Here is a 23,120-nt window from a genome sequence, read left to right as displayed (position 1 = left end):
GTTAAAGGGAGGGGAGGGAGGGGCTGTGTGCCGTGTGCCTGTATGTGTGCTGTGTGCTGTGTGCCTGTATGTGTGCTGTGTGCCGTGTGCCTGTATGCGCGCGCCTGTGTGTGTGTGTGTGCGTGCGTGCATGCAGAGGGGTGGGGGGGTGTACGCTCGTGTGTCTGTGTGTGTTCGAATGTGTCCGTGCGTGTGTCTGTGTGTGTGCGCGTGGGTCTGCGTGTGTGTATGCAGTGTGTGTGTGCCTGTGTATGGCTGTGTGTGGAGTGTTTGCGCATGGGAATGAGGCACGAGAGGAGCACGGCGCCGTGCGCGCTCACGAGGTAAAATCTGAGCAAATCTGCGCTCGTGCACCCTCTCGTGTCCACATTCCCAAATACGGGTGACATTAGTTGTCGAAGCACTGCAATCAATGCTTACGCATTGAATGCAGGTCGTGCTTCGACCTAAAAAGGAAACTAGTCTTAATTGAGAGGCTGAAGAAAGAGAATGAGAAGTGATATAACAATGTACAAAACAGTGAGGTATCTAAAAAGGATGCATGAGAAATGATATTAGAGATGGAAAGGGAAAGGTAGCCAGTGAAGAGAGATAAGATGGAGACAAGTCAATCAATAGGGTAACGTTTGTAGAGACTGTGAATGGCAATGGGTGCCGCTCGTGGTGAGGGGTGCCGCTCGTGGTGAGAGGCTGGACGATTGCGTTTTACTTAAGACTCGCACATGACCCTTGACACTGGTGAAATCCTTACCTGGCTGTTTTGTGGACCCTGGACTGGAGTTTGTGTTGGATGCTGCTAAACGGGACTGCGAGGACCAAACTGCCATGCGGTTGCTAATCTCCCGCAGCTGGACCTCTTCCCGCTTCCATCTTTTGTCAGCATAAAACCTCTCGCGGCCCCCGCTCCGCGGGAGCCGCTCGTGGTGAGAGGCTGGGCGAGTGCGTTTTACTTAAGACTCGCACATGACCCTTGACACTGGTGAAATCCTTACCTGGCTGTTTTGTGGACCCTGGGCTGGAGTTTGTGTTGGCTGCTGCTAAACGGGACTGCGAGGACCAGACTGCCGTGCGGTTGCTAATCTCCCGCAGCTGGACTTCTTCCCGCTACATCTTTTGTCAGCATAAAACCTCTTGCGGCCCCCGCTCCGCGGGGGCCGCTCGTGGTGAGAGGCTGGACGAGTGCGTTTTACTTAAGACTCGTACATGACCCTTGACACTGTTGAAATCCTTACCTGGCTGTTTTGTGGACCCTGGGCTGGAGTTTGTGTTGGCTGCTGCTAAACGGGACTGCGAGGACCAGACTGCCGTGCGGTTGCTAATCTCCCGCAGCTGGACCTCTTCCCGCTTCCATTTTTCCTCCTACAAAGACACGCCCTGAACCGCGTACGCGGGACGCGCGCAGGCGTTCGCCGGGCCAAGGGCGGGCCCGTTCAAGCCCGTTAAAGAGCGGAAAAGACCGGACCGGGCCCCTCCTCTTCCATCTGCCTCATTTTCCTATCCATTTATTTGTAACTGTATGCATGCGTGAGGGTTATTATATTTTCCTTATAATTGGGTTAAATCTGTCTCAAGTAAAAGGAAAATGTCTACTCGTGAGAGTAGGAGCAAAGCTGCATTGGGAGGGCCCAAGTTGATAGGTACCCTGGATAATTTTATCATACGGGCTAATTCTGTGATAGATCAGGGTATTAACCTAATGGAACGAATTATTTCTAAAGGATTTAGCTCTAGCAAAAAGATCGTCAATGGGGCACATTGCATCTGCACGTACTCCCGAGTACATAAATAGACCGAACCTTGTACAGACTCAAGCGGTAGTGCATGAGATTCCCTCTGTTACACTAGAATCACAATCACAAGTGTTGCCCCCTACGGACACCCTTAAGATAAGTGCTCCAGACATCATATTTGAATCCATTTCAGTAGGGGTACTGAATGAAACAACCAAGAGACAATTGCGGGGGAGTGGGAAGGGAGCAATTCCAAAAAGAAAACGAGCTAACACTAATGGCCCCGGCACCAGAAAAGCCAAAATCGCGAAAGCCGGGTGCAGTAATGTTACTGGTAGCAAGGATGGGGAGGAGCAGGGTCAAGGTTCGATGGATGGGCAGGCAGTGCATGTAGATACATTGATTAACACTCCTGCAATAAGAGATCCAGATGATGTTGTAGCTAATGCCCCAGGATAAATGGACGAAATGACTGGCCCCTTGGCAAACAACTTGAGGAAGTTGCTTGAAACTTTCCTTACTCCATTAGAAAATAGACTAATAAATATTGAAAATAAGCTCCATGTCTTGGAAAAGGGCATAAAAATCCTGACAGGTGTTAGATTGGAAAAGCTGCCTGTAGAAACCTCTGTGACTAGTACACTGAAAGGCCAATCAATGAACAAATGTGTGCCGCTTGGGGAAAAACAAGACCTCAACCCCCTAAGCGTTCCTTGTAAGAAATCAAATTCCAATCTCCCCAATGCCCCTGGCAAGAAGTCACTAGAGAAAATACCAGCAATAAAAGAATACCCTAGTCAAATAGCGGATGGTAGCAAAACGAATACCACCAATCTGACTTTTAACAAGGACCCGATAGAGAAGGCAGCAAAGGGAGGTAGTACTATTAACCTCCCCCTGGAAGCCTGCCCCTATGTAGTGGTTTTGACAGGGGTTCCTGTACTGGACTAATCGTCCAGGGAGCCTTTTGGGGCACTGAAAAATAAGGTATCCCACTGGCTTAACATCAATCGCCCTCTACCTCCACATCTAACAAGTAAAATTTTAATGATGCGTAGGGTGCCATGGGTGGGGTATAATAGGAAAACAACCCACGGGGACTGCGTAGTTGTGAACTTTGAAGACCCTCGAACGGTGAACTACATCGTTTCGTGGGGTGCGCAGATTAGTGGGAATGATATAGTGACCAGACCACTCTCCTATTTTTACGCACCGGAGGAGCAGTATGACTGTGGTGGAATTTGGAGTAGGGCTAGCCACCGTGTGAGAAGTGGGATGGAACATGGGGGACATAGGTACATTGGCAACTGGGAAGGGGTCCCTACAGCCAATAGGTTTAGCTACTTAGAAGCAGTAGACTGACTACAACCTACTAGGGAGAAATTAACTGGCACTCACAGGGCCGTACATCTACAAAATATTAGGACTAAATGCGTCACTAAAATTGTAAAGGCCAGAGTGTCCAATGTGGGACAAGATAAAATGAACCCCCGTAACTATTGCAGTTTACAGGGAGAACTATGTTTTAGGCACACTGATTGTGGTGAGGATGGGTTGTGGCTAGACTGTGTCCAGGAGGACGCTGGACCTAAAGTTGTCTATGCCCATGAGAAGCGATGGTGTAGTAAGGGCTCAGTTTCACACCTAGTAAAGACGGCAAGTGAATATAGGGTGGGCACATGTGGGCCCACTTCGGCAGATAAGGGTAGGCCTGGTGACATAGGCACTGAGATTGGGCATTGGAGGGATGTCTCAAAAGTTCAGGACCAACCGAATAATTGTATCAATAAAGTTCGAGATACGAGATTAATATCCTGGAATATAGCCGGGCTAAGGAAAAACTTGAGTGACCCGGACTGGTCTAATTACATAGAGACAAGTGTAATCTGTCTCTTTCAGGAAACTTGGTTACTTGACAGTCCCCATAGGGTAGGATACAAGACTTTTGGCATAAAAGCAATTCCCTCCGCAAGAGGCAGACCCTCAGGTGGCCTCATTATTTGGATAAGTGTTACCTTGAAAGTAAAGGTTGCAGTAATCGACACCAATTCCAATGATATTCTGGCACTAAAAATTAGTACATATGATGGGAAAGTGGTTTATTTAATCAATATTTACAACCGACCCTCTGTATTATCTAGAGAGTCATTGACCCTCGGGGAGTTGTATTACTTCCTTGATAGTATTACAGAAAAAAAACAGGCGTTGTTCAGGCACTCTCACAGAATATGTAACGATCCAAGTAATTAACACAGGTTTATAAAATACAGTTCATTGATAGGAAGTGGCAGGACAAGCTGGAAATATTTTTAATGTCTATGAAATAAAGATTTGAAGTCTAACGCTTGGCTCTGGACCCGTACTTTGGAAGTTCATTTCCTATCAATGAACTGTATTTTATAAACCTGTGTTAATTACTTGGATCGTTACATATTCTGTGAGAGTGCCTGAACAACGCCTGTTTTTTTTCTGTAATACTTAACATTAGCAGGAAATTCGTGTTCTTTGCTAATTTAACACTCCTGGTGGTGGGTGTTTGACAGGACGATAGAGCACCTCACCTTAAGAATTGTATATAATTTACATTACACGTATACGTGTGTAGAGAACTGTATTGCTCATATGTGCGGACGTTTTCTCACTCTTGAGAAACACTACCACCACAATCCTGTATTACTTCCTTGATAGGATGGTGGACAAGCACCCTGTAATTATTGCTGGGGATCTGAATCGTAGTTATGAGCCAATCCTCGGCCTGGAAGACATATTTGAGGAAGAGGATAGTGCAAACAATATACCTTTGCTAGAAAATATAGACCCTGTACATTGCTCAGTTTTAGCAGTTCAGATAATGAAGTTGGCAGCTGAATACGGCTTAAGGGCGTGTAATGGCCGCCTTCCGGGGGATATATTAAAAAAGTCAACCTTCCAAAGGAATAACTCAAAAAGTAATTTAGATTTTATAATTGTTTCCCTGGATATTTGGCACTATATGATCGATCTGGAGGTCAAAAAGAGGTCTGAAAGTGACCATTATCCACTGGACCTATCATTTGACCCTAGTCTGTTTAATGGGGTCGGGGTTGGCATTGATAGTATTACTGATAGCCAAACAGCAAGGTGTGATGAAATCTTAGTTAGTAACAATAGGCGTGTATTAGGATGGTCACACATATTGGAGCATGGTGAGATCCTGGCGGAAATGTATACACTTTTCGCCAATATGTTTTCCCCTTACGTAACTGCATCATTGGAGGCTGAAAGCCCAATGAACTTTATGGATGTCCACAATGAGTTCTTTGCGCTACTTAAAAACTTAGTGACAAAAATGCCTAAAAAAGCGCATCAAAAGATAAATAACTTATCGCATAGTAAGCCCTGGTATGGCAAGACCTGTAGGCAAACAAAAGCTACCCTTCTAGCGGCAGTAAAAACAAAAAATTCTGCGGATATTAGGCTGGCATGGAAGGATTATAAGCAGATACAGGAGGTTGAAAGAAAAACCCGGGAAGAAGCAAGTTGGGCAGACCTGTTGGTAGCTGCCAAATTAAAAGGTAACGTTGGTTTTTGGAGACTGGTAGCGAATGGTAACCATATAGGAAAAATAGTAAAAGACATATATTTAGATGAACAGACTTGGGTTACCCACTTCACTGAGCTATTTAAAAAACCTGATTTAGCCATTACTGAAAGGAAGGATGCTCCGTGGTTAATTCCCTCTACAACTGAACTTGATTTTAGCTTAGAGGAAACAGAAACAGCAATTAATGCGGTAAAAAATGGTAAAGCACCAGGGCTCGATAAGGTCCCAGGTGACTTATATAAACACGATTTATGCGTGTGGGCACCCTATATAAACTACTTATGTAACACACTGGCATCTGGGGTTGATTTTCCGGATAGTTGGAGGGGTGCAGAGATTGTTTTAATTTTTAAGAAGGGCGATAGGTCGGATCCAGCAAATTATCGTCCAATCAGCTTAATGGATATTTTGCAGAAAATCTACTCTTGGCATATTTTAGCCAGAGTGAATTTATGGTTGGAGGATAATTCGATACTTACCAAGTTCCAAGCAGGGTTTAGAAAGAGTGTAAGCACGGTGGACCAAGTCTTTAGGTTATGCTGTCTCTATTGGAAATACGTGCACATGAGGAAGGGTCATCTCTATGTTGCATTTGTAGACCTTAGAGCAGCGTTTGACCTGGTTCCGCGAGATCTTCTTTGGGATACTTTGCATGCGCAAGGGTTGCCACCTTCTCTGCTTAACTTGATAATAAAGTTGCATGCTAAGAATTTTGCGAAGGTACGTTGGGGGCCTAACGGGGAACTTACGCAGCATATTCCAATTGAGCGTGGGGTCTATCAGGGCTGTGTATTGGCCCCAACGCTCTTATATGTGAATGATATTCCCACACATCTGTTAGGCTGCACCAACGACTCCCCTAAATTGAATGGTGAAAAGGTCCCCGCTGTGTTATTTGCGGACGACACCATTTTGATTTCACAAACTCCCAAAGGTCTTCAGGCGCTCTTGCACTCATTCAAACAGTATTGCGACAAAAAGGGGCTAGAGATAAATGTAAAAAAACCTAAATACATGGCCCTAAACTCTAAAAAAAAAATACAAACGCCAAACTTGGTACTTAATGGTCAAAAACTAGAATCAGTCCAGAGTTTTATTTACTTGGGGGTCTCTATTGATTCCAAATTTACATGGAAGACACAGGTAGAGAAGAGCAAATTAACACTAACACAGAATACCATCCCAATTATAAAAAAGCATGGTAAGAGTACTAGTAAAGCCATAACACTGGCTCTTGAGATATTTAAATTCAAGGCACAGCCTGCCGCTTTGTATGGGGCGGAAATCTGGGGGCCAATGTCTAAGAATGCATTTGCAATTAGCGAAAACAAATTCCTGAGAAATCTTGTGAAGATGCCGAACGGCACTCCTTTAGTTCCATTGATGATGGTTTCGACCATGAAACGTACAGACCATTATTCCATCCTTAGGCCCTTAAGTTTTTGGGTGAGAATCTGGTCTATACCGGAACTCATAGAATATAGGAATGGTCTAATAGAAATAATGAGCCTCGACGTGCTAAACGTAAACCCCTGGCTTAAGCACGTCCGTTTCTGGTTCAAGAAAATTAGGTTGCCTCAGTTCTGGGATACGCCGGGAAATTTACCGCAAAACGCTAAAAAATTAGTGCAAACTGTTTTTTGGGGATACATTGCATATATTATGGCGAATGAGCACAAAGGTGGAACACTAACCAATAATTTTCTGGTTTTCAAGGATACTCCTTGTTTTGAGCATTTTCTTGATGAAATTGAGCCACCGTTAGCCAAAAGCCTTTTTATGAAATTTAGGTATGGCATTCTTATGCATAACACAACCTTGTTTAGATGGACTAGGGATGCTAATGTGGAAAGTAATGATGCCACCAAAAGTGACGTCTGTATTATGTGTCAAGATAATGTCAAGGAAGATGAACAGCACATCTTCTTCTTTTGTCCTGCTTATGTTGTGGTAAGAAGGAAATGGATTAAACCTTTATGTAATCTCCTGGGCATAAGAACTTGCAAGGAGGCCCTTAGAATTGTCAAATCTGATACTAGAAGAACAATAGTATTTAGTATCAGTAAATTCCTTTTTTCGATAAATTTCACCCGAAATAGGAATGGTTGTAAATTGTAAAACTGGTTGTATTAGGTGTATATGATTCTATTATCCTATTGCCCCTATGACACTGTGCTAAACTTAATCAATCAATGTGTTTAACATAGTATTACATGATACGATGTTCCTGCCCTTCCATGTATTGTACCACATATTGAATGTTTGAATTATTTTATATTTGGATTTTAATTACATTGTTGATCCATGTATCTTTTATGGAGCGAATTGTGCCGAAATAAAGATGATAATTGAATTGAATGGCAAAGTAAACTATCAATTTTGTGAGAGGAACTGAATGGACAGGATAGCATATATCAGGGCAGAACAGTATCAAGGAGGGATGGAAAAAGAGTGACTATGAGAGATTTGGTGGCTTGAAATATTGGGAGCATTCGAACCTTACGATGGTGGCACTGTTAAAAGTCCCAGGTGGAAGAAACAATAGAAATATGCTAGACTCAAAGATCATTCCTGGATATGAGCAGAAAGAGAATTATGGGGGTAGAGGAAGGAAGACCAATCCAAATAGAAGGCAGAAGAAAGAAAATTACTTCTGTCTTGGAAGGAATAAGTTGTAGCACATGAGAATACATCCAGGAATTAGTATGGACATAGGCAACGATGACTACTGTGTATTCTGGTGGTGGTGTGGCAGTCCTGAAAACATGTTAACGTAATGATATTGAGGTTTCTGCCTACCAGGAACTCGCTCTGTAAGGGTGAACATCCCAGAAACCGACTAGTTTGATAGGAGGTCATTCAACACATCTGATATCTTTCTCTTCCACCATCTCCCTTCACAGATCTACTGACTGTTCCTCCCGGTTGGAAGAAGGGAATGAACTTCAAGCAGAAAGGTAAAAGAAAGCTGTTTCACATTTCTGGGGCTGTGGTGTCACTGGGCGAGCACTGCTGGTCACTCCAGACTTGTGTTCTCTTTGTAAATACTTTTCAGTCACTTGATAGGGGTGGAAATCTATGAACGGTGTAGTGTTGGACAGCCTTCACCTATATTAATTTACATTTCAGCACCTAGGCACGATTTGTACCTATGAGCTAACATTTAAATTGATATTCAATTGACTTAAGATATGGTAACATGTTCTGTTGCTTTCATTTCCTACATGTTTGATTAGACATGCCTCACTTTAGTCACTAGCATATGTGCAATAATGGAGCCTAAAGTAACCTCTTAGCCCAGTCCACTACCACTACAGTTTTCTCTATACTTGCAAACCTAGTAGCAGATATCTAGATTCACGAGATCTCCTTCTTTTTCTTTTATAGTTTTATTAATTTTGTAGTTTTATAGTCTAAATGGGTCTGCCTTAGATCATGTCAGTACTAACGTTGATTGAGAGCAAAGAATGCAGTGCTTCCGTGTTTGCACTTATACCCCATTTGTACCAGCCTATTGTAATTGTGTTCATTCATATTCTTTATTTCCAAAATGTATAGGGTGAATCTTATGTCTTGGTAATGTTTACTATAAAAACACTAATTAAATAGTTTCGATTTCCAGCCATCAGATGTTTGTAAATCCTTTTGCTTTTTCAAGGCTACAGAACCTACATGAATCTCTACTTTATGCATATTCAACAGTAGCTTATTGGTTACTTGCCTCCACTGTTTTTTATTTATTGATATTTTCCTTTAAATCACTCTCATTGCTATTCTTCAAGAATGCAAACTGTAGTGATAAGTTCTTCTATCTTACCTACTAATAGTTATTCGAAGGTAATAGTCACTAGATATAAAAACAATTGACAGATTTTGGAGTGTAAAAACGTTTGAAATTCCTCAATACGGTGAGTGCTTACTTAAGATTTAGAACACAAAAGCAAAAAAGTACAGTGTGAGAAGATGGAAGAGTTCAGTTTTCAGACTTTGCTTGAAGAACCTGTTTGCTTGTGAATTCAGACATGTTTACATGGCACACCACTGACTGGTGCCCTGAATCCCGGGATCCTCCCTCCATCTTTAATCTGTCTGAAGACTGTTTGGGTGATGAAAAGCGCTGTCATCGAGCTTGGGATCCTGTTTCGTTCCTAGCGAGGTGCTTGTTTCTACATAGATCTATTTATTTGCTGAAAGGGGCCTTGTGTCCACTGGGAGCCAATGGAGTGCTTTCAGGGCAAGTCTGGTGTGACTGCTTCTCCGCAGATTCAGGCACATACTGACAGATTCATTTTGATGTCTCTTCTTGTAATTTATGCATTCCTATACCTAGGAACTTAAAATTGGGTATTACAGTAGCACGCTCCACTCCCAGAAAGGAATGCAAGACATGGCAGTCTGGATGACCAACAGCTGCCTGAAGCTCAACGCCGAGAAGACAGAAGTCCTCGCCCTAGGTAGCACCCCTTCTGCATGGGACAGCACCTGGTGGCCGACCACCCTTGGAAGCCCACCTATCAACTCAGACTACGCCACGAACCTCGGCATCGTACTCGACTCATCACTCACCATGAACTGACAGGTCAACGCCGTCACCTCCAGCTGCTTCAACACCCTCTGCATCCTCCGCAAGACCTTCAAGGGGCTCCCCCCTGAGTCAAGGATGACAGTCACCCACCCACGCACTCCTCCTCATCAGCAGACTGGACTATGGAAACGCACTCTACGCCGGCATCAACAAGTCCCTTCTCCGCAAACTCCAGACAATACAGAACACCACCGCCAGATTCGTCCTCGGCATCCCCTGACACGAATACATCAGCCAACACCTACGAAGAAAAGAGTCACTTTCAAAATCCTAACTCACGCCTACAAATGCCTGCACAACAACGGACCCAAATACATCAACGACAGAATCAACTTGCACATACCCAAAAGAAACCTCCGATCTTCCAACCTCGCACTGGCCGAGACCCAGCGCATCCACAGAGCCAGAGCAGGCGGAAGATCCTTCTCTCACATTGCAGCCAAAACCTGGAACGAGGTACCGGCAGACATCAGATTCGCCCTCTCCCTGAACACCTTCAGGAAGACCCTCAGGCCCTGGCTCTTCAGCTAAACAGATCTGCGGACTCCCACCCCGCCCTCCCCCTCTCAGCGCCTTGAGACCCTCACGGGTGAGTAGCGCGCTTAGAATTCCCTGATCGATTGATTGACATTCCATCCTTCCCAAGGACTGGGAGTACTTGTGTAGTTCAAAGGTTGAATATTCTCAGAAGTGTAGTACTCTTTGGATTGGAGGAGGGGTTAAGGGAGAGGGGTATGAATAGCACAAGTCAAGTAATACCTCCTAACTCATGCAATTTCCGGAGACCACTCAGTGTTTTTTGTGGTTTGTTGGCAAAAGAGATGCCCTCCGTAATGATAATAATAGAACTGAAATAATGTTTGTATGCTATATGAGTACTCGCAGGCATCGAGACCCATGGCTTGTTCTGGCATAGTGCTGAGGTGTTTTCCTGCCAGTGCGTTATCAATCTGGAAACTTTCCAGACACAAATATTTAACTATCCTGCCAACTGCCTTCTCTTCTAGCTAATTTAATCTGATGCCATGCAAGAGGGTGGTATCGCAAAGCAAGCAGACACCATGTTGTCTTGTTGCGATACGCTGTAGTGATATATTTATACAAGTGATTTATTACCAGTATGATGCATGTTTACATTGGGTCTGCATTGCAGAGCTATTATATTAATGTATTGTATTTGACATTATTCATTACTCTACTGATGAACTGGCCTGGTCCACTCTTCTAAAAATAAAAAAACAGCATTAAAATAATAAGAAAGAAATGTTGGCTAACATATACCTGTAAGTTGAACTGTTGGCCCCCTGAAGACCAGTTTGTCCTTTATGTGATTAATCCTGTATTCCAACCCACAGAGACAAACCTGCTCTTCAACACTCCCTCCTAACCTTTTCTTCCAGGCCTCGGAAGAGGGTTGGATCAGGACATAAACCTCTCACCTTTATCTTATTCCTCCTGGTTTTGCAACATGTCGTAAGCGTAATGTACCATCTGAATTCTGCTGATCTGTTTCGGTCATGTCTATGTTCTCTTGTGGCTGTTATGAATTACCTTTTCAATATTCGGTATGATTTCCACTGATTCTCCCTCATTGACTTCTCCCAACCAGAAGCACAGGCTTCTCCCACTCTGCTCAATCTTACCAACCTGCTTGGTGCTTTGGAGGACTTTGAGTTTGGAGACTTGAGCGATGAGGAGGAGGAGAAGAAACCACCGCAGGAAAAGGTGCCTGAAGAGACCAAGACTACACTGCACAGGACCAACAGTCTAGACGATCTTGTGTTACAAGTAAGGCTTCTTGGAATCATGGGTCAGGCTAGCTGGTGGCAGTGTCTAGGGTCATTGCCTGATCAAAGTAGTTCCTCACTTCTCTAGGGTGCTTAGAAGCATGCCTTTCAGTGTTTATTTATTTAGCAGAGAAGGACTATATACTTTCTAGGTGTAGTAGAAAATGAGATCTCAGAATGAACTGTGCTGTTATTTTTCCTTCTCATTCTTTTCCAACGCTTCCAGACATCGGTCACCAGCTCCCAACCTGCCCAGACTAAGGGCCCAGAAGAGCCTGCCCCAGTCCTGCAGGAGCAGTGGGCTGTCCCAGTGGACATCAGCTGCCCAGTGGATGACTTTTACAAGCGTATCCCAGACCCTGCCTTTCGGGTAAGTGATAAGGCAACAATGTCCTCTTGTTTCCTCTGCTGCCACCTCTGCATCCTTCACAGGGCAGGCTCCATGCTTTCAGCAACTCTCTGCAGTCCCACCTCACATCTGTGTAATTTAAGGAGGGGGGTGAGGCACATTTCTAATCTTGCCATGATTGCGCTTCACACCTGCACTTTCCACCTCCATTGGTGAAATGAAATCTAAATAGATAATTACCTACCTCCAAATACGCTAATAGACTGGCAGCAAGAAGTGTTTCACGACAGCAGAAACATGTGCGCCGAAAAGAGCAGGGGTGTGTCTTGCTGGCCATACAATGTATATGTATACACTAACAACAAGACAGGTGCCTCTCACTTTAAATATTAACACATAAGAATCCCAGGAAATGTCCCAGTATTTGGAGGGTCAGAGACGTAATCTTACTTGGAGTATATCCTCCCTTCAAAACATAAATTACAAAAAAGACTCCAAATGACCGATCAGTAGTCAGAGTGATTAGTATACTACCTGAGCAGACCCTCCAGGATATCGCGATTTCGCGATTTCGCGATTTGCCGCGAAATCGGCACTTTCGTAAAAATGCCGCGATTTTTACAAAAGTGCCCACGAAATTGGCACTTTTGTTGAAATCGCGGCGTTTTTACAAAAGCCGCCATATCCTGGGGGCCCACTTACATTGTTTATTGGGGCGGGCGGGAAGGACACAAAAGAATAACTTTCCGGGCTTAATGGGGCATTAGCAGCTCACTGTGAAGGGCTTTGAAGTGCCCCTCCCGCGCCTGGCTCCCCGCTGGAGACCCTCCCGGTGACTGGGGCGAGCCCCCGCCCTCTCCCCTGGAGCCGAGGGTCAATATGGGAATGAAAGGCCCTGATGGGCGATCAGGGCGAATGCTAACTGTGCCCCCCCAGGCGCAGTACAGCCATGTCACCGGCGCGCACACAGTCACGCTAGACCATGTGCTGGAAGGGGGTCAAGGACTCTTCTATGTGGGGCGTGTGGAATTTTCATCAGGCGCAGTCATTTCCAGAGGGCTTATGCCAGGCAAACAGAAAAGGTTCACCTTCAGCTATTATCTCTCCGTGTCTTCCATGCGTGGAACACACCATGCCTGCTGACGTTTCTGCCCCTGCGGTAGCTGTTCTGCTCATCCTTGATAAATCCGTGAAGGCAGCAGAATCGGGGGTACAAGCAGCAGGACTGTAGCAAACAAAGCTTTATTCAGGAAGGTGAGGTGCTAATGCGGTGGTCACTCAAACAGGGGCCTCGAGTGGTTGAGGAGCTATTCCCAGCTTAGTGACCCTGTGAAACATACAGATGTGCAAGGCCGACCCGGCCTCTCTGAAGGTTGAAAACAGTGAAATGCCTGGTGCAAAGGACACAATAAGGGATAAGAAGCATTGTTAAATGCTTTCAGTTTCGCCTTTGTGATTAATATTATTTTGGTTGTTGTTGTTGTTGTGAGATTTAGCTTGGTGAGTGTTAGTGTGTCACGTCGTCACTGTGACCACCTCAACTTTTCTATCTTGCAATAACTTCACACTTGAAGTTATTCTATTTATGTTGTCCTTCATAAAAACTCTCACGCAGACTAATTGCCGGCTCGCACCTCTGAAGATAAGGCCTGGAAAACTGACTGAGGCCTGCGAGACGAGTGCCAGGGCCCCTTCTGGAAACGGGAAGAAAGGGAGGGAAGAGAGGGAGAGGAGAGCTGAGGAGGGGAGGGGACAGGATGGGAGGGAGGGAGGAGAAGGAGAGAAGAGAGAGAAGAGTAGAGAGAGGAGAATTGAGGGGAGGGGAGGAGAGGAGGGTAGTGGGAAGGGTAGAGAAGGGGAGGAGAGTACATGAAGCAAGTGGAGCTAAGGAGAGGAGGGGCGGGCTGGGCTGGGGAGGGTGACCGGCAGAGGAGGAGAGGAGAAGAGGGGTAGGGGATGGGAGAGGAGAGGAAAGGAGGAAGGAAGAGAGAAGGTAGGATGGAAAGGCCAAGTACAGAAAGAAGGGCAGGTTGAGCAGAGAATGAAGGGAGAGATGGAGGTTCAGGAGGTTTTAACAAAAAGTAACCCCTAAACCAGAGCTTTACCACTACATTGTGGACATTCATTTCGTGTAACTGTCAAGCTGTAGGAAAAGGGAATTACTTAAACCCACAATCAAGAGTGTTTCTAGGGAGAAATGCTTACATTAGTATACCTACATAGCTTCATGTTGTTAAATAACGAAAAAAACTAAGATATCTGTGTTTGTTGTAGGAAATATGGCCAAATAAAATGCCGCAAAATTGCCGCTAAATTTCCATATTTGTGCCGCTACATTTCCATTTTTGTGCCGCTAAATTTGCTAGTCCATGCCGCTATATCCTGGGGGGTCTGCCTGAGTCAGAGTCTGTAATGAGAGATTCGTGTGATTGACTCCGTACTTTCTAGAGTTGCTGACTTGTTTTTAAGTTGTTCAAAGTTCACTTAGAAAATCATAAAGCACAGCCCCTCTCTCTAACAACAATTAACTTTCGCAGCCACGTGATCTTCCTAAATTTCTATTGGCTTTAATATTTTACCTGTGAGAACAGAAAAGGGTGTTATTTCAGAGACCATAATTTTCTTACTTCATCTAGTTATATCTCCAGAATGATAATGTGACGTCTCACCGGCGTGCGTCCTATACCAGTGACTGTTCCACAGTAACATTGGCACTCTCCTTACCCCCTTCCAGGCTCGTACCTTAGTCAGTGAGCATATCCGGGGGGAGGGGGTGAATCTGAAATAAAACCAGCATTGGCATAGCCAATAGGTCTCGCCTTTGGTACCTTATAAGTGTTTAGCCATGCAACAGTTGATGCACCAAGGATATTGTGCTGGATAACCAAACACTTATAAGGTCCCAAAGGCGAGACCTATTGGCTATGCCAATGCTTGTTTTATCTCCTCCTTTCTCCATTTCTTTTGTGTTTTTTCTCAATTTTTTTTCTCTTCTGTGTCTAATTGTTTCCTTTCCTTCTTTTTCTCTATCTTGCCCTGTTTCTCTTATTTTCAAGCTATTTTTACTGTCTTTTTCTGTTCCTTGCTTTCTTTCTTTCCCTTTTTCTCCTATCGTCCTATCCTTCCCAATGCTGTGTCTTTTTCTGTTGATTTTCTGTTAGTTTTGTTAACGTTCTTGCTCTTTTTCCTCCTTTTCAGTTTTTCTTTGCCCCTTTTCTTTGTTTTGTTTTTCCCTTCTTTCTTTTCCTACAACCATTTCTTTTGTTCTTAATGGCATTTGTCACTCCTTCCTCTGCTTTTATCCTTTTCCTTTCTTTCATTTTCTTCTTTGTGTACTCTTTTTCTCTTCCTTTTTTCTTCCCGTTGGTTTTTATTTCTCTCCTTTGTTTTTATTTCTTTCCTTTATTTGTGTGCTTCTTTCTTCCTTTGTCCATTTATTTCTATATCAGTTTCTCTCCTTTTATATCTTATTCCAGCTTTCCTCTTTTTCCTAACTGTTTTCTTTTTCTCTTACCTTTCTTCCTCCCTTTCCTCACTTTATTTTCTTTATTTCTCCCCCCCCTTTCTTTCCCTCATTCCCTTCTTTCTCCCCTTCCTGTGTTTCTCCACTTCCTCTCTTTCTTCATTGCTTTCTTCTTCTCTTCTTTTTTCTTTTCTTTAAAAGTGCTTAGTGTCTTAAACCAATCTCTCCATGTATTCATTTGTGTGCTATGATTGCTTGACAGGCACACGTTGCAATGATATTATATTGGTAGAGTGCAATGAAGTTTGTATATGCCCTGCAAAAATAAGGATTGTTAATGGTCCTGGTTAGGCGAGCAATGTAAATTTAAATAGGATCCTTCTAATTTTCTTGTTTGTGGTCATAAATCAATTAACTTCCGAGTAATTATTGGCGGCGAGTGTGTCTATCAGGTCCTAGCTCTTTATAAGATCAGCTTTTTGCCAGAATGAGACGACTTGCCTTGATGAAACACTTTGTTCTCTAAGATGATTCCTAAAGAAAAGTGAAAGGACAAAACTGATCTTTGGGGACCCCACGTGCAAACCTGATAAAGCTCCTTTGCCATTAATTCTGTATGTTTACTGGGGCAGGACTGAGGGTCTCAGGGGGTGGTGTTTAACTTTCTGGGCCTTATGTAACTTTATCTAATATACCCACATATTTAGGCAGTAACTCAGGATATTCTTCAAAGATTCGAGGTAACTTTTACTATAGGAAAGGTTGGAGACCCTAGTGTAAAATGTACACCGCATATCATTAGACAGTGACTAGCATAAATGCAATCAGAGTAAGCATCATTGGAAATAACAGAATGGGAGCCTTCAGGCTTTCACAAACAATAGACAGGCTTGTGATAGACCAATGCTAAATAATGTGTAAACCCACAGCATAAAGCCTTCTTGCTCTATATGGCATATGTGCTCCATCCAACATCCCCACTAAGGGCCTGATTATGAGTTTGGGCGGTGCGGCACTGGGTCTTCCCCGCCGCCGCACTGCCAAACCCATGGTTGGGCCGCCTGCCAGATTATGATTATTTCCTCTGTCTGACAGGCTTTTTCCACGCTGGTGCACTGCAAATGGGCACCACAATGGGAACGCTAAAAACAGCTCCTGCATGCCATGGACTGCAGAGTCCATGCTGTGTAAGAACTGTTGTGCATAGATGTTGTGCCTCCTGCATGCACCCCAGGCTCAGAGGCACAAACCTCTCCGCCACATTTTTCATGAAGGAGGAGCTGCCATGAAAACCATGGCGGAGAGGGAACTCATAATATGCTTGGCGGGACTGCGGCGGTCCCACCAAGCATATTGCGGCCTCCTTGCAACACCACCAGAGAATGGCGGTTCCCTGGTGGCTGAGGTGTGGCAGTGGAGGTCCGACCTCCCTAATTGTAGGAGGGTGGTTGAAAGACTGCCACCTCTGTGCCCCAACGAGTCTGGCAGTCCGTGGACCGCCAGACCCGTAATAGAACTCCTTAGTGTTATCTTGTGATTGTTTGTCTCCTGCCCTGCCCAAAGATTTTCTTCTCCTCACTTAGAAGACTGCCTTTTCTGTGTGTGAGTTGAAGTGCTGATTCCTCTGTCATCTCTGTCCCCTGTAGTGGCCATTCGAGCTGGATGTCTTTCAGAAGCAAGCTATCCTCCACTTGGAGAATCATGACTCTGTCTTTGTGGCAGCCCACACGTCTGCAGGCAAGACGGTGGTGGCCGAGTACGCCATCGCCCTCTCCCAGAAGCACATGACCCGGTAAGTATTGGGACTGGAGGCATGATTGGAGCAGTGTGCGTGTCGCATACAGACCTGCATTGTTCATCTAGGAGTGATGGAGATACAAAAAGTAGAACACATTTTCAAATTAGCCAAAAGATTAAGTCTTCTTCACCTTCCTTGGAAACCCATAAAAATGTGATGATGTGAACCCTACTAAAAACAGGAACACTGTTCCATTTAGGATGTACTCGCCCAAAAAAACATTTAGACTTTCCTTAATAAATGTCTGTATAATAAATTCTGCTTTGATTAGTAGATTGTGTTTGCAGAATTTGCACTGTTTGCCTCCATTTTCTTTGTTGCAGTAAAGTTTTTCCCATTACACTTCTATCTGTAATCAGATCCGTTTTTGCCTCCTATATCCATTCGCCGTTCCCACTCCTGCATCCCCTGCAGCCCCCCGCCCCCCGCCCCCCGCTCACCCATTCGCCCCCTCCCTCCTCCCAGCTGCTCCTCCCTCCCACCTCCCCTTCTTATGGCGGCCACAGCGCAGGGAAGGGAGCAGCCCTTGACCCTCTTTCAAGGCAGGTCGCTCCCCACGCCGCGCAGGTCTGTGCCTGTGTCCTGAGCCCAGCTGCTGCTGCTGCTGACAGTTCGAGGCCCGCCTCCACCCGCAGGCTACCACCTCTGCCTCATCCCTGGTGGCCAGTTGTAGGCCGCATGCTTACTTACTTGCTTGTTTTGCCTGTCTTGCCTATTGTTGTTATTGTTTAATTGTGCTAGTTTTTTCACCTCCTTTCATTCCTGCTGCTTTGTTGTGTCCGTGTTTGCCTTCTGTATCCGCTCGCCGTTCCCGCTTTCCCACCGCTGTGTCCCCTGCGGCCCGCTCACCCATTCGCCCGCTCCCTTCTCCAGCTGCTCCTCCCTTCCATCTCCCCTTCTTATGGCAGCCCCTGCATGGCCCTGCGCAGTAGGCGTGCCAAAGGCGCGCCTATGGCAAGCACGTCTGCGCCCGGACCGTGCCCAGCGCCAGACCCCCTGGCCCCGGCGAATGCCACGGCGACTGTCTCCGCTAGGATGCCAGTGCCCTCAACGCATTCAACACAGGACAAGCACACTTCTGCTTCCAAGCCGCCCGATGCGCACCCAAGGACCCTTCTCCTCCTTTCATTCCCTTTCAAACACGCCATCGAACTCTGGGACCTGCTCGACACGTCCTCCCCGGACGTCGCCTTCCTGACAGAGACCTGGATGAAAATTACTAGGCACCCGTCATCGCCATAGCCATCCCAGACGGCTACAAAAGCACCCGCAGAGACCGCACCAACGGAGTAGGAGGAGGAATCGCTATCATCCATAAATCCACCCTCAAGGTCTCAACCAACTCTGACGACACGCTCAACACCGGCAACCACCTGCACTTCCAGATCAACACTGATCCCTACACCACCCTCAGAGGAACTCTGATCTACAGGCCCCCCGGACCCGCGCCACAGTTCAGCAACTCCATCGCCGACTTCGTCAGCACGCACGCCCTTGCGTCCACACACTACATCCTCCTCTGGATCCTGAACTTTCACCTCGAGAACAACGATGACACCAACTCCACCACCATGCTCAACAACCTTGACAACCTTGGACTCAAACAGCTTGTCATGACTCCCACCCACTCCGCCGGACAGACGCTTGATCCCATCTTCTCTGCAAGTTCTCACATCTCCTTCAGCACACCACCGAAGTCCACTGGACCGATGATCACTGCGTCCACTTCACCTTCGAGAAGCCCACCATGCACCACCCCACCCAACTGATCCCCAGCTGCTGCTGGAGAAAAATCACCGAAGACCAGCTACACACCGCCCTCGCCTGAAGCCCACCCACAGACCCCACTGACCCAGACGCCGCCGCCAGCAACCTCAGACGCTGGATCGATGACTGCGCCAACACCCTCACCCGATCAAGAATCCCTCCAACAGTCGCACCAACAAGACTACCAGCTGGTTCACCGCGGACCTCCAATCCTCCAAGCAAAACTGCTGAAAGCTGGAGAATAAATGACGCCACGAACAGACACCGGGAAACCAAGCAGCCCACAAGAACGCCATGCGCCAACATCATCACCTCTTCCGATCCGCCCAAAAAAACTCCTTCAAGGACTGCCTCGACAACGCACACAACAGCACATAGCTATTCAACATTGTGAAGGAACTCTCCATCAATGTTCCCTCTAATTTTTTTCCTCTGTGTGCGGCAGTGGAGGGTTTCTGTGCGCTGCAACCATGGCTATGTGCGCCAGGAACCGAACCTCGCGTGTCTGCGGCGCCAAATGCCACTCATTTTGGTGCCCCTCTGTCCCACTCCTTTTTGGTTCCCTCCTGCCCTTTGTCCCTCTCGTTTTTGGTGCCCTTCTGCCCCCTGTCCCACTCGTTTTTGTGCCCTCCTGCCCTCTGTCCCTCTCGTTTTTGGTGCCCTTCTGCCCCCTGTCCCACTCGTTTTTGGTGCCCTAATGCCCTCTGCCCCACTCGTTTTTTGTGCCCTTCTGCCCTCTGTTCCATCGTTTTTGGTGCCCTTCTGCCCTCTGCCCCACTCGTTTTTGGTGCCTTTCTGCTCCCTGGTGTCCGTCCCTCCTCCCTGGTGTCCGTCCCTCCTCCCTGGTGTCCGTCCCTCCTCCCTGGTGTCCGTCCCTCCTCCCTGGTGTCCGTCCCTGCTCCACGGTGTCCGTCCCTGCTCCACGGTGTCCGTCCCTGCTCCACGGTGTCTGTCCCTGCTCCCTGATGTCTGTCCCTGCTCCCTGATGTCTGTCCCTGCTCCCCGGTGTCTGTCCCTGCTCTCCGGTGTCTGTCCCTGCTCCCTGATGTCTGTCACTGCTCCACGGTGTCTGTCCCTGCTCCACGGTGTCTGTCCCTGCTCCACGGTGTCCGTCCCTGCTCCACGGTGTCTGTTCCTGCTCCACGGTGTCTGTTCCTGCTCCCTGATGTCTGTCCCTGCTCCACAGTGTCTGTCCCTGCTCCCTGATGTCTGTCCCTGATCCCTGGTGTCTGTCCCTGCTCCCTGGTGTCTATCCCTGCTCCCTGGTGTCTGTCCCTGCTCCCTGATGTCTGTCCCTGCTCCACGGTGTCTGTCCCTGCTCCCTGATGTCTGTCCCTGCTCCACGGTGTCTGTCCCTGCTCCACGGTGTCTGTTCCTGCTCCCTGATGTCTGTCCCTGCTCCACAGTGTCTGTCCCTGCTCCCTGATGTCTGTCCCTGATCCCTGGTGTCTGTCCCTGCTCCCTGGTGTCTATCCCTGCTCCCTGGTGTCTGTCCCTGCTCCCTGATGTCTGTCCCTGCTCCACGGTGTCTGTCCCTGCTCCACGGTGTCTGTCCCTGCTCCACGGTGTCTGTTCCTGCTCCCTGGTGTCTGTCCCTGCTCCCTGGTGTCTGTCCCTGCTCCCTGGTGTCTGTCCCTGCTCCCTGGTGTCTGTCCCTGCTCCCCGGTGTTTGTCCCTGCTCCCCGGTGTTTGTCCCTGCTCCCCGGTGTTTGTCCCTGCTCCCTGGTGTCTGTCCCTGCTCCCTGGTGTCTGTCCCTGCTCCCTGGTGTGTGTCCCTGCTCCCTGGTGTCTGTCCCTGCTCCCCGGTGTCTGTCCCTGCTCCCCGGTGTCTGTCCCTGCTCCCCGGTGTCTGTCCCTGCTCCCCGGTGTCTGTCCCTGCTCCCCGGTGTTTGTCCCTGCTCCCCGGTGTCTGTCCCTGCTCCCTGGTGTCTGTCCCTGCTCCCTGGTGTCTGTCCCTGCTCCCTGGTGTCTGTCCCTGCTCCCTGGTGTCTGTCCCTGCTCCCTGGTGTCTGTCCCTGTTCTCCGGTGTCTGTCCCTGTGCCCTGGTGTCTGTCCCTGCTCCCTGGTGTCTGTCCCTGCTCCCTGGTGTCTGTCCCTGCTCCTCGATGTCTGTCCCTGCTCCTCGATGTCTGTCCCTGCTCCCTGGTGTCTTTTCCTGCTCCCTGGTGTCTGTCCCTGCTCCCTGGTGTCTGTCCCTGCTCCATGGTGTCTGTCCCTGCTCCCTGGTGTCTGTTCCTGCTCCCTGATGTCTGTCCCTGCTCCCTGGTGTCTGTCCATGCTCCCTGGTGTCTGTTCCTGCTCCCTGATGTCTGTCCCTGCTCCCTGGTGTCTGTCCCTGCTCCATGGTGTCTGTCCCTGTTCCATGGTGTCTGTCCCTGCTCCCTGGTGTCTGTCCCTGCTCCCTGGTGTCTGTCCCTGCTCCACAGTGTCTTTCCCTGCTCCACGGTGTCTGTCCTCCACGGTGTCTGTCCCTGCTCCACGGTGTCTGTCCCTGCTCCACGGTGTCTGTCCCTGCTTCACGGTGTCTGTCCCTGCTCCCTGGTGTCTGTCCCTGCTCCATGGTGTCTGTCCCTGCTCCACGGTGTCTGTCCCTGCTCCACGGTGTCTGTCCCTGCTCCACGGTGTCTGTCCCTGCTCCCTGGTGTCGCTCCCTGGTTTTAGTTTGGTTGTTAACCGAGGCCTTTCCATTTTACTAAAATTATATATATATATACTATTTTTATAAGGACTTTCAACCTGCTCTCTTCACAATGGCCTGTTATGTTTGTCATTCGCATTTTATTAGGCACACTATAGTATAAAACATGAATCAATGTGGGTCAGCCCGTTTTACCATTACAAAAATATTTTTGAAGGTCCATGTGCTTCTCCAGCAATAACTTTTTGAAAAATCGTGTTAATTTTTTCTGTCCGTGTAAGCTACATTCAGTCGTCTGTGTTATGTGTCTACTAATGGTCTTGATGATCGTTCGTCTCTCCCTTACAAGACAGGAGAGCTGGAGGAAAGCAACGCAACACAAAGGTTCACAAACAGCCCCTCAGTAGTGCACAATGACGATTCTTACAGGGCACAGCTGCGGGGCTGATTGTAGGTCCTTTGAATTAGTATTCGTGTTAATGGCAGCGCACCTGGGCGCTACAATTAACATGAATACTAAAGGTTCACAATCAGCCCTGCAGCTGTGCGGTGTAAGAAAAGGAATGCAGAGGAATGCAGAGTGTGAAACACAGCGTGTGCTAGAGCACACGCTGTGTTTGAGGCTGATTTTTTTTCTCAATGTCCCGCAACGAGGAAATGGCACTTTTTCGCTCCGCTCGCATTTTAAAAGCGGCGGCGCGAACGGTGTTGCTGGAGTGCGCGCTAAATTCAGTAACCTGCGCGCTTAAGGTGACTTCTCTGCGCGCGCGCTCACCCGCGCAGCTTGTTGGGAACTGTGCTCTCCATCCCCAGCTCCAGCACCAAAGACATCCCACTTTCGCAAGACCTGTGCAACTCCCTGTCCTCCTTCTTCCACTGAAAGACCGTAGACATTCACGACAGCTTCGACAACCAGTACACCACGGCAGCCAACGACACCTTAGACCTCACAGCCACCACCCACGAAGACCCCCTACTCACCTGGACCGACATCAACGACTACACCATCAAAATCAAGAGCACCATCCACTCCAGCTCCCCATCAGACTTGTGACCTCACCACATCGTCAACAGAGCCAGCGCCACCATCGCACCCCACCTCCGCAAAGCCATCAACATCTCCTTTGAAACCACGACCTTCCCAGAGAGCTGGAAGCACGCCGAGATCAACGCCCTGCTCAAGAAACCCAAAGCAGACCCCAAGGACCTCAAGAACCTCCGGCCCATCTCCCTGCTCCCGTTCCTGGCGAAGGTCATCGAGAAAACTGTCAACAAGTAACTGACCCGCTACCTCGAGGAGAACAACATCCTGGACCCGTCCCAGTCGTGGTTCCTCAGCAACTACAGCACCGAAACGGCCCTCATCGCCGCCACCGATGACATCAGGGCCCTGCTAGGCAACGGCGAGATCACGGCCCTC

General features: G+C 47.5%; 1 protein-coding gene across 1 annotated transcript in view; it reads left to right on the top strand.

Annotated features, from left to right (window-relative positions):
• Positions 1-23,120, top strand: part of SKIC2 (SKI2 subunit of superkiller complex) — a 251,546-nt gene that overhangs the window by 75,681 nt on the left and 152,745 nt on the right. Inside the window, exons 7-10 of the mRNA XM_078645898.1 lie at positions 8,217-8,270; positions 11,508-11,686; positions 11,912-12,055; positions 17,144-17,289. Of these exons, the coding sequence (XP_078502024.1) occupies positions 8,217-8,270; positions 11,508-11,686; positions 11,912-12,055; positions 17,144-17,289 (523 nt within the window). The remainder of the gene's footprint in view (positions 1-8,216; positions 8,271-11,507; positions 11,687-11,911; positions 12,056-17,143; positions 17,290-23,120) is intronic.

The sequence above is a fragment of the Lissotriton helveticus genome, chromosome 5_1 (assembly GCF_964261635.1).
Source record: "Lissotriton helveticus chromosome 5_1, aLisHel1.1, whole genome shotgun sequence".
NCBI lineage: Eukaryota > Metazoa > Chordata > Amphibia > Caudata > Salamandridae > Lissotriton > Lissotriton helveticus.
Note: the sequence above shows the minus strand (reverse complement) of the source record. Positions and strands in the feature narration are given on the sequence as shown.